Source organism: Gavialis gangeticus, unplaced genomic scaffold (genome assembly GCF_001723915.1).
Source record: "Gavialis gangeticus isolate Ggan-Ray unplaced genomic scaffold, GavGan_comp1, whole genome shotgun sequence".
In the NCBI taxonomy this organism is placed as follows: domain Eukaryota; kingdom Metazoa; phylum Chordata; order Crocodylia; family Gavialidae; genus Gavialis; species Gavialis gangeticus.
In genome coordinates, this window is record NW_017729029.1 from 16,931,442 (window position 1) to 16,943,517 (window position 12,076).

At 45.2% G+C, this 12,076-nt stretch overlaps 1 protein-coding gene across 3 annotated transcripts in view; it reads left to right on the forward strand.

The window, feature by feature from the left end:
* The first annotated feature begins 147 nt into the window (after positions 1-147).
* Positions 148-12,076, forward strand: part of PCDH19 (protocadherin 19) — a 145,475-nt gene continuing 133,546 nt past the window's right edge. For all 3 annotated transcript variants that reach the window (XR_002098280.1, XM_019521367.1, XM_019521368.1), the window contains exons 1-2: positions 148-2,991; positions 6,290-6,617. Coding sequence is in view for 2 of the 3 variants with exons in the window: in XM_019521367.1 (XP_019376912.1) it covers positions 851-2,991; positions 6,290-6,617 (2,469 nt within the window). In the remaining variant the exon portion in view is untranslated. The remainder of the gene's footprint in view (positions 2,992-6,289; positions 6,618-12,076) is intronic.

A 12,076-nucleotide genomic window follows, 5' to 3' on the forward strand; every position in this document is an offset into this window, starting at 1 on the left:
GGCCGGGAACGCGGATCCCCAGCCCCGGATTGGCTGCCGCCTGCGTAGCCCCGGCCAGAGCCGCTCGGTCTCTCCAGATGGTGCGGCCAGCGGCTCGGATCGGCGGCAGCCGGCGGCCGGGAGAGCGAGCGGTCGCCTGTCCCCGCACCCGCACTATGCCCGGCGCGGCGGGGCTGCGCTCTGCTCTCGCCAGCCCGCCCTGCGCGCTTGCATTTGCCTGAGAACTTCAGTGCTCTGGAGCCGCGTCCTGCCGGGCTGCCGCTTCCAGCCCGGCCCGGCCCGGCCAGCAGCGGACGGAGCCGGGAGACGACGGGAGTGAAACTTTCCTTGCCAGAGCCGCCGCCACCAGGCGCCCGCCTCAGGGACAGGTCGAGGCGGAGGATTACCCAAGCCAGCCCAGCCCAGCCCGCACCTGCCGTCCGGCGCCGGTGCCCGCAGCCCGGGGGTGTCGCCCGCTGGACGCGCGGCCGCTGTCTCCGGCCGTGACTGCGCCGCCTACTCCGGGCTGCTCCGTGAGGAGGAAGTGCCGCCGCCCCCCGCTCGCGGGCCGCCGCTTCTAGTGGGCGCAGCCCAGTCCCCGCGCTAGCGGGCTGGGAGACATGAGGAGGCCGCCTGGTCCCGGCTAGCCGCTCCTGCCGCTTCCTTCCCCCCCGCTGGGCCCAGGCATTGCCGCCTTCCAGGCGCAGGGGCAGCCCTGTCCCCGCCGGCCTCGATGCCCAGGGACGCAGCCGCTTGCCCCCCACGGCCATCCTCACCCGCGGCTTGGAGAAGCCCGTAGCCCCCTGGCCCAAGGAAGCGCGGCTGCTCCCCCCACGCTTCCCCCAGGCTCGGAATCAACAGGCAGCTGGAGATGGATGTGCTCCTGCTGCTGCTGGCGGCCGCTGCGCTGTGGACCAGGGCCGGGGCCCTCATCAACCTGAAGTACTCCGTGGAGGAGGAACAGCGAGCGGGCACTGTGATCGCCAACGTGGCCAAGGACGCCCGTGAGGCCGGCTTTGTGCTGGATCCACGGCAGCCCGCTGCCTTCCGCGTAGTGTCTAACTCTGCGCCGCACCTGGTGGACATCAACCCCAATTCGGGCTTGCTGGTGACCAAGCAGAAGATCGACCGGGACCTGCTGTGCCGCCAGAGCCCCAAGTGCGTGATCTCGCTGGAGGTAATGTCCAGCTCCATGGAGATCTGTGTGATCAAACTGGAGATCAAGGACCTGAATGACAATGCACCCAGCTTCCCCACAGACCAAATAGAGCTGGAGATCTCAGAGACGGCCAGTCCAGGCACACGAGTGCCACTGGAGAGTGCTTACGACCCTGACTCGGGCAGCTTTGGCGTGCAGAGCTACCAGATCACCCCCAATGACCTCTTCAGCCTGGAGACCAAGATACGTGGCGATGGGTCCCGCTTCGCTGAGCTGGTGGTGGAGAAGAGCCTGGACCGTGAGACCCAGTCCCACTACAGCTACCTGATCACAGCCTTGGATGGTGGTGATCCTCCCAACCTGGGGACCGTGGAGCTGAGCATCCGGGTTATTGACTCCAACGACAACAACCCGCTCTTCGAGGAGCCGGCCTACACTGTGAGTGTGCCTGAGAATGCACCTCCGGGCACCCCCCTTCTTCACCTCAATGCTTCTGACCCTGATGAGGGTACTAATGGGCAGGTCCTCTACTCCTTCCACAGCTACGTGTCTGAGCGTGCCCGTGACCTTTTTCAGATCGACCCCCAGAGTGGCCTCATCACAGTCAGTGGAGCCATTGACTATGAGGAGGGCCATGTTTATGAGCTGGATGTGCAGGCCAAGGACCTTGGGCCCAACTCCATCCCGGCCCACTGCAAGGTGACAGTCACTGTGCAGGATGCCAATGACAACCCGCCCCTCATCAACCTGTTGTCAGTCAACAGTGAGCTGGTGGAGGTGAGTGAGAATGCTCCTCCAGGCTATGTCATTGCCTTGGTGCGGGTCTCCGACCGTGATTCAGGTGCCAATGGCAGGGTGCAGTGCAAGCTGCTGGGCAATGTGCCTTTCCGCCTGCAGGAGTATGAGAGCTTCTCTACCATCCTCGTGGATGGCCGGCTGGACCGGGAACAGAGGGACCAGTATAACCTCACTATCCAGGCGAAGGACAATGGTATCCCTTCCCTTCAGGCCATCAAGTCCTTCACTGTCAAGATCACTGATGAAAACGACAACCATCCCCACTTCTCCAAGCCCTACTACCAAGTCATTGTGCAGGAGAACAACACTCCTGGGGCTTACCTCCTCTCTGTGTCTGCCAGGGACCCTGACCTGGGCCTTAATGGCAGCGTCTCCTATCAGATTGTGCCCTCTCAGGTCAGGGATATGCCCGTCTTCACCTATGTTTCCATCAACCCCAACTCTGGGGACATCTATGCTTTGCGGTCCTTCAATCATGAGCAGACCAAGGCATTTGAATTCAAAGTCTTGGCCAAAGATGGGGGCAACCCATCCCTGCAGAGCAATGCCACCGTCAGAGTGATTGTCCTGGATGTCAATGACAACACCCCCGTGATCACTACCCCTCCCTTGGTCAATGGGACTGCAGAAGTGTACATCCCTAGGAATGCGGGGGTTGGCTACCTAGTGACTGTAGTCAAGGCAGATGACTATGATGAGGGTGAAAATGGAAGACTATCCTATGAAATGGTAGAAGGGGATAGAGGATTTTTTGAAATAGATCAAATCAATGGAGAGATAAGGACCACCAGAGCATTTGGGGAGAATTCAAAGACCGCTTATGAGCTCATTGTAGTGGCCCATGACCATGGAAAAACTTCTCTCTCAGCATCTGCCTTGATTCTGATATACCTGTCTCCATCTCTGGATGCCCAGGAATCCATAGGATCTGTTAACTTGTCACTGATTTTCATTATTGCCCTGGGTTCTATTGCAGCTATTCTTTTTGTCACCATGATCTTTGTGGCAGTAAAGTGTAAAAGGGATAACAAGGAAATCAGGACCTACAACTGCAGGTAAAGTCAGCTTGTTTCTTTGTACCTTGCAGTATGTGCTTTGATGTATAAATCCAGGTTATTTTTTCCCATTGTTATGATACACTTTGTGATTTATATCTGCTTTAGGAGCAAGAATGAGGATGAACATTGTAAAACTGCTTTTAAAAAAATTCTTTAGATTCCTTTTTTTTTTTGCATGTTACTTTGGGAGAAGTGCTTTAGGAAGAAGAAAAAATCTATTCTGAGTAAGTGGATTTCATACTGTGGTTTGATAGTCTACCGTGATATAAATTCAAATATTTCTTATGTATTCTGTAGCAGAAATGAGCTGCTCTGCACAGCTGCTTCTGGGATCTTAGGAAAGAATACTTACTGCAGTCACCTCCAAGTGCAGATAGTATTGTTTAAAAAAAAGATGGAAAATGGTTTGTTTGTTTGTTTTTTATGATTGCAAAAATAAGCCATGATTCTTACAGCTGCATTGGTGGTAGTAAAGCAGCACTGGATTTTTTTTGAAACCTTGAGTAGGTGGAAAGGAAATTCCTCCAAGAGGGAATTATAGTGGGTGCTCCGAGCATTGAGTCCACACATACAATAGCAGTTGGTGTTTGTTGGGGATTTGTTTGTGATTCTTCTGCATTGTTGCCTGCATCCTGTCCCCACCAGAGGATGTCACTATGGGCCATATGTGTTTTCTCTGGGAGTGGTGAATATAAAGGAAAGTGGGAGCTGGGAGAACGTGCCATGAAAGAAATCAAGGTTCAGCTAGAATTCGTGAAGTGAAGCAATGTCCTTAAAGCCCTTTCTTTCTATTCAAAAGAGCTATTGTGCCCATGTAGTTCACCATGCAGCTCTTGGTTACAAGTGACAATAGATTCAAGTGAAACTTATTTCCTTGAATATACCTAATTTTACTGTGAGAATGTAATGGTTGGTTTAGATCTTATCAGATGTTCCAATCAGCATATTTACAGCAATGCATTATTTTGTCATAGATGTATGTATGCTCCTGTGTCCTTAATTGGAGACACTGGGTCATATCTGCATCTGAAGCATTAGCTGTTATGAAAGGCTAATATGTGAAATTGAGTCCCCTGAATATGTAACAGCCATGCGATTATTGTCCGTCTTTTACTATTCTCTGTGTTACACAAGTTAGTAGACAAATGCTAACCACACATGAATATCAATCAGACGCCATAAAAGAGCAGCTGCAATGCCTCATAAATGGTCTAATCCTGTTACTAGTGAAATAGCCATGACTTCTCCATTCCTTCAGCACTGAATCATTTCAGATGGAAGGAATGGAAATTAATTTTGCTCTACCTTTGAAACGTATGATTGCCTGTGGCAATTTTATAGTGCAGGAGAATGTGCAGTCTTTAAAGTTTTATTTACACAGATATAATGACAGAGAGTTCAGTTTTTATACCCCATTTTTACAACATAAAGCATGTTTATAAGCCCTTTTGCTTGATGGGGGAAAATCATCTGCAGATAAAGCACTGTATGCATTCTATTATGGGATGCCTAGGCTTAAGTGAAAGCTAATATACTGGATTTCTTGCCAGCTTTGTCCATTAAACAAAAATAGGATCTGAATGTAGAAAATCAGATTGTGGTATCACCCCTAACAATTTAACATGTATGTATAGCTACTGGGTTTAGTGTGAAAGTTTAGGGATTAATGAAGTGCAGTTTAATTAAATAGAGAAAGGTCAGCAAAATGAATGCCTGTAGGAAGTAATTGGGATCTCACATTGCCAAACTTAAACATTTAGGTAAACAAAACAATTAAAGCTTCATCAAATATTGTTAGATCAGTCAGCGTGCGTATAGATCATTTGCGCAACAATAATCCCATGAAGTCCTTTAAATTATTTACAATCTCAAGGGGATGAACATTCTATTATCAGTGCGAATCTGATCAAGAGAAGTCAGCTGCAGCCACAGATAAGTAATGTATAGGCTTAGCTGTGTTTTTGATTATCAGTTTCCCCATACATACATTTCATGGACCCATTTAGACTTGTGCGCGCTCTCTCTTATCCTATCAACATCTGGTAGAAAGTCTTCATAAAATGTGATAATTTATGAGTCGCATAATCTTATATGAGAGAGCTGTTTGACTTGGTGGTTTTTTCATGCTCAGGCAATTAGATTTGTAAAGCAAGAATATTTATACAATATTACCTTTCTATATAAACCTGTGTTGTGTATTCCTCTCATTTATCTCTATTGTAATTGCTGAGTTTAAAACCCCTACCTTTTATCATACTAGGCAGTAGAACTGACTACTTTTGACTCTGTGTATGTATGTTTCAAGGTACAGTTTAATGTGTTTACTTTCAGAGGTATTGTGATTTCTGGCACCTTGTATGCATACCTGTTTCAGTATGGCATGATACACTGTCCCACAATCACTGAAATCTTTACTTACAGAGATGATGCCAAGTTCAGTTGCATTGTTGTTCGTCTTCCCAAGTTGTTTTATGATAACTTTGTTTCTTCAGTGCATTGCAAGGGAATAAGAGGTGCACATCCAGCATCAGTTCGTACTTTTATCAGGTACAAAGAAGATGGGGAGAGAAAAAGAAGCTTGTATTAAAAAAGGACAACAAGGATAACTTTTTTTTTTTCTTTTCACAATGCAGTTTTTGTATTCCAGGTTCTAGAAGGAAAAAAAAATTCCAACAAGGGGTTTGTGTAGGAAGGGAGACATGGGGAGAATGTAAAGGTTAGAGAGAAGATTTCAAGTTATTAAATGGTAAGATGAAAGAGTCAGAATAAAAGCAATCTTGATACACAAACTGCATTTAGAGTATGGTGGAACAAGCTTGCCAGATGAGAATATTGGGGAGGAGGGGGCTGCTGTAACTAGTATTATGGGAGAAGATCTGGGGGTAAGGGGAAAATATATTCGTGCTGACTTCATTTACATGAGCAAAAAATAAATTACTTATTACATATGAAAAATAATTCAGGTACCCTTTTCAGTTAGTGGATTTTAACATCTCCATTTTTTCTTTTCTGCAGGCTGAACTTTATTCCTGGTAACTAAATATCAACAATTATAAACAGCAAACAAAACAGAGGAATGTTTCTTTTTCTTTACTTTTCCTGTTTGACCTGAAAACTTAATACATATGAAAACAAACTAAAGACCATATTCTGCCACAAGACCCAAAAGATGATGTAATGTGCATGAATAAGAAGCTTATGTGGAGATGGGGCTAACCCCCTGGGGGTTTTTAATATTTAATAATCAGGGTTCAGGATGCTGTTAGATATTCATTTTGCCACTTCTGTCCCACAGAATTGCCGAGTACTCATATGGGCATCAAAAGAAATCAAGCAAGAAGAAAAAAATCAGCAAGAACGATATCCGGCTGGTACCACGGGATGTAGAGGAGACTGACAAAATGAATGTTGTGAGCTGCTCCTCCCTTACTTCCTCTCTCAACTACTTTGACTATCATCAGCAGACCTTGCCTCTGGGCTGTCGCAGATCTGAAAGTACCTTCCTCAATGTGGAGAATCAGAACACAAGGAACACAGGGTCCAACCACATCTATCATCACACCTTCACTGGGCAAAGTCCCCAGCAGCCGGATCTGATCATCAATGGAATGCCATTGCCAGAGGTGAGTCTGGTGAGGGCCTTTGGGAAAAGTCACAAGGCTGGATCTAGAGAGTTTACTTGTAACCTCCCTAGTAACAAACAAAGGTTTGCTTGTGGGATTTCCAGTATAAAGACAATGTCTTGTTGCTGATCAGACCTCTTGTCCTTCCAGTGCCTTGCTTCTGGAAGAGTGTAGATAAGAATGTAATAAATGTACAGATAATGGGTCTTGGATTTTGCATGGTAATATGCTTTCCTTGTTCTTTGATGTTGCCATAGTTTGCTGTGGTCATTAAACATGGCAGCAGCAACTGGTTGAATGCAGTGAGCAGCAGCATTTAATGGTGATGAGCGTGGTATAAATACATAGGTAGAAAAGGTTAAGTCAGAGGCTTGCTTCTAACTTGTATACTAACTTGGATCAAAGTCCTGAAAGCACAAGAAGTCAACAGGACTGCTGATGTGAGCAAGGATGGCAGGATTGGGCCCTCTTTTATTCCTATTCTTGGCAAAGAAACTTTGATCAATTTCACTTATTTAGATTAAAGGTGGTGACTCCTAAGGAAACAGCATGCTTTGACTTTAGTTATGATTAGAAGTAGGTTTGGGAAGGTTTTTTGTCTTTTTATGTTGTCACTGATACTATGGCAGCAATGCACAGTGGGAGTAGAGGTGCCACTTTTAAAATACCCTAGGATTGTCACTTTAAATGAGGCTGAACAACTTCTAGCCTACCCTGTTGTGTTGCCTCAGCATGTGGTATTAGTTAGTGCTGACCACTGATCCATGTGGTGTTTCCATAACTGCCAGGAAACAAATTGGAGCCTCTCTAATCCTGGCCATCCTTGTTAGTACCCTCCACTTTCATCTGGTTTTCTCTGCAAATTGCAGGTATCATTTACTTGTTTGTTTCTCTTTGAATTATTATTTGCTATTAAGCAAAACAATCAAATGAGTGTCATGTTTCCCACTTTAAACAGAATAACAAAGCTTGAAAAGCAGCTAAAATATTTATGGCCTACTCTGCTTTGCTCTTAGTACACTGGTGTAAATGCAAAACAAGTTCACTGAAGACAGTGGAGCAGCTCCCAGTTTGAAACTTCTGTTACTGAGAATACAGTTTGGCTTTAATATCTGTCAGTCGGTAAGACCTGTTTAAAGCAGTTGATGTCAGTTGGCCTGATCCTGAAGTTTTTGTATTAGCAAAAATCTCTCTGAAGTCATTGATATTTTAGCATATAAGGACTACAAAATTAGGCCCTTTAAAGCATAACTTGTTGGCCCCTGAATAGGGGTATAACACTTTGATATGGAATGGTCAGAGTCCTTCAGCAAAATGCATTTGCAGAGTTTTAAAGGAGACCTGTAGTTTGAAATTGTAAGATGACCCTGGCTTGTTTTCTGGGTCTCCTTGATGGATCATATTTTCTTCCCTTCTTCCACCCTGGTTGCATTCCACATCTGTCCTGTCATAGTAGCTCCAGACTTTCACTTGGCATCTTACTCCTTTGCTCTTTCAAGGTTACCCATTTCTCTGCTGTGCTGAGGCAACTTCTGCATCAGTGCACAAGCATACAGAGCCAGTACCAAATGTAACAGCCTGTAGCTGCTGGAAGTGAGAGAGTCTAAATGCAATTAGGAGGGTACAGCGAAAGTAATAGAGCACTGTTCCAGAGAATTAAAGCTCAATTTAACTTCTGGTGTTGGTGTGAAAGCTATAATCAAGATCCTTAGCTATACCTAAATGGCATTGGCATTGACTTGTATATAATAGCTCACATATTTTACTGTATATACAGATGAAGGACTGAATCAACTCTGGATCCAAATGTCTCTGAATTTTGGAGATACTGGATCTGAACTGGTTGACTAAAGTCTGCCTCTGACCAGGAGAACTGATAACAAAGGTTCTTTGAACCCTGAACTTGGGCAGGTTTGAGACAAAGTGAAATTCTCCATAAGAGGTGACTATGAGGGTTCCCAACACTGTCAAGAAACATCTGACTACAGCCCAGAGTACAAATTGGGGCTTCAGAGTGCCCTAGAGTTCAAATTGCACTTTTCAAGGCTGCATGCAAACAAAAGCTTTTAGTATTGTAGGGGCAATGTCCCATGAATAATTACTGCCTGGAGAATTGTATTGTTTGGAGGAGGATCTCAGAAGTGGTACTGAGTACAGTCTTTCTAAGGATATCAGAACCCCTGAGTATTGGAAAGGACTCTACTGCAGCTTCCATGTGCAGAGTAGTTGAGCCCTACTGTGAGCACACTGAGACTGTGTGAGATTCAGTATTTCAGAGTAAATTTAATTATAAAATCCATCATGTGGGTGGGCAGCTGGAGGTCTGCAGCACTGGGGAAAAGGAGGTCAGGGGAGACATTAGAGTTCAGCTGAAAAAGTTAATAGTCACAGCCAGAATCCATTTCTGCACAAATTTCTCCCTAGTGCAGCTGCATTGCCATTAAGCTTTGGGTCTGGCTAGGTACAAATCTCCGTAAAGATGCCCCAACTCTATAGATTCTGGGTTCTTCTCTTAGGAAACTTAGGCATTGGCAGAGGGAATTACATTTCCTTTCATGCCCAACTCGAGCCGCGCCCCCCCCCCCTTCACTTACGGAGTTTAATGTACTAAAAGCTATTGGAACATGAAGTGATGAAAACCATAGAGATATTAAGAAATAAAATGTTTCTCTCCCTAACTTCAGCGTCAGTTGGACATGTAGAAGTCTAGCAGTTAAAAGACCTTTCCACTTCTGTCCAGAGTACAAGTGGCTCTCTGGACATGGCATGAGCTCAGTGGGCTCACAGAGCCTGTTGATGATGTGATGGTTTTGGATTTGGCCCTGCACATGTAACTGGCTTGTGTTGAAGCCTTCTGGCTTAATGAATACAGACATCATCAACAGGAGCTCATTTTGCTATGCTTCTTGGAACCAGGTCAGTGTAAATGGTGATGGAAGTTAGTGGCAGAAAAAGTATGGAATGTCAGGCTGCATTTAACTAGCCGGGATTGGGCAGCACAATTAAAAGAGAAATGATCTGTAGATTTAGTTAAGGAACCATGACTTTGGGCCAGGTTTTTCATGGGCTTCCTGGCTGGCCAGTCATTGTTGGGTATGCTCTTGGCCATTGTCACACTGCTACTGTTCATGTCATGTAGGAAAGGAGGATCCAGAAGTGAGAGATGGAAATGACCTTTGGCTACACCTGAACTGTAGAAATATTTGATTTATTTTTTCCCTTCTGCACTTTTTTTTTCTGCAAGAAGGCAGGACAGGTACCTCATTAATAAGTAGGAAGGGGAGAAACTGAACCCAAGTGAAATCTTATTGGCAGTCTGGTCAAAGTGAGAAACTGGGTTTGATAAAACAGTAACCTTTTTCTAAAGTCCCCGAGGGAAGCTGCTGTTGTGGGGAGGTGATTATGATGGTGTCTGTGATTCAGTTGGCAGAAGGGCGTACTAGAACTCTGGAGGACCCAAGAAGTTCAGTCCGTACTTTTCAGAAATAGTACAAAAGACCATTAAAAAGACTGCAGCATTTGTGGAAGGGCAGCCTGGTTCCCCAAGCCCACCTTTCTACTACATTTAATCTGTAGCTATGCTTTCTTTCCCCTCCATGAGATCTGTGTTCTCCTGTGTATGGTATGTACTCCTTTTCACTGTCCATTGCATCCTGTTTGCAACATTTGATCACTAGGCTGAAGCTGTCACTGCAACAGTCTTGGTGGATCTGCTGTGACCATAATCATTCAACTTCAGAACAGCAGTGATAGGCAAGCTTATTTTATTAATAGGAATTATTGTTCATTAACAGTTATCATTCAAAAGTATGTTATTACAACACCCTTGGGTGCAAACTGTTTAACAATTGCAGTTCCTGTCCAGTTACTTCAAATTTCAGACCAGAGAATCTTAGTTGGGGGAGGGGGGGATCTATTATCTCATGCAGCCCATTTCTCATTCAGTGCAGGACTTTTCCTGCCAGTGTATTTACTAGGTCTTTGTCCAGTTTAGTTTCAAATGTCTCAAGTGATGAGGCTTCCACCACTTCCCTTGGGACATTTTTCCACAGCCTAATAGATCTCAGTGTCAGGCAAATTTTACTAATGTTCAACCTAAATGTGACTTTCCCTTGTTGTAGTGATGGGAAGGCACAGCATTGTTTGATACAAGATACAGTACAGAGGTAAATAGTAAAGCTTTATATGCCAGTTAGCATAAAACATTTGTGTCTGAGAAGTAAGCAAATGTCTCCTAAAAACTCCCTTTTTCCTAGCAGAGAATAGTTTTGGATTAGCTTGATGTGTAGCCAGTCTTTAATGTGAGGCTCATTTAATTTAACAGTTAAGAACCTTGAAATAAAAGTCCCTGAGGATGAGTTGTTTGTGGAGAGAAATGCTCTTCAGGAGACATTTCCACTGTTGCCGTAGCATAGTTACAAATGGTGGCAGGTATCTGGGCTGTGTATATAGTGTCATGCTGGTTAAATTGAATTCGTTTGTGCTCCCTACCTTTGTCCATTTGGTCTGGAAGGAGACAAACATCTGTGTCTGCAGAGATTTGAATTTGAATCTGATGGGGAAAAAAATGAGAGACTCTCTTTTATGTTTTATGCCAGGCTGTTACTTCAGATTGTGTCTGCCAGGAAAATAATTGCCAAAAGAGATTTTGGGGGTGGGAATGGGTACCTGGAATTCTGTCATGTTCGTAGTTCATTCCATATTATCCAACTCTGAGGCCCTCCCCAGTTCCAGCTGCAAAGGCATATTCTGGGCTCGTGTTGGCAGGGTTGTGGATGTGGTCAGTTCATTTTGACAGATAACTCAAATACTGCTTATGGCCAGCAAAGTATTGATTTGTACCCGTTGTAAGAGTGACTGAAAAGAATGAGGGTCTGGCCTGGGAGATTATGTACATTTGCACTGTAGCTGGGGAGCATGCCATGCTTTTTGGGAAGGAAGCTTCCCAGTCAAAGGGAGATTGCACCCAGCTTGCTCCTTAGTTTCTTGAAGCTCACTTGTGATCAGTATTCTTCTCCTTGCTGATCCTGGGGAGAAATGATACTTTGAAACTAGAAGGGCTGTATGTCCAGCCAGGGTCTTCTGTATGAATGTTACCAGAAACTGTGCTTAGAGATCAATGGCCAATTGACATGGGCCTTCCTATATGTACTGCTGTGAAAGCTGTCTTGCTAAGGGGCCATGGGAACATTTGCATTCTAGCAAATGTTCCTGGGAAACTATAGGCCAGTTAGTCTTACCTCAATCCTAGGCAAGCTGTTTGAGAAAATTATTCTGGCACACATCTATGAGGGGCCAGCAGGGGACTGCATGCTTAGGGGCAACCAACACGGGTTCATCAGTGGCAGGTCCTGTCAGACCAACCTGGTGGCCTTTTACGATCAGATCACCAGATCATTAGATGCAGGGGTAGCAGTGGACATAGTCTTCCTGGACTTCCGGAAGGCTTTTGACACTGT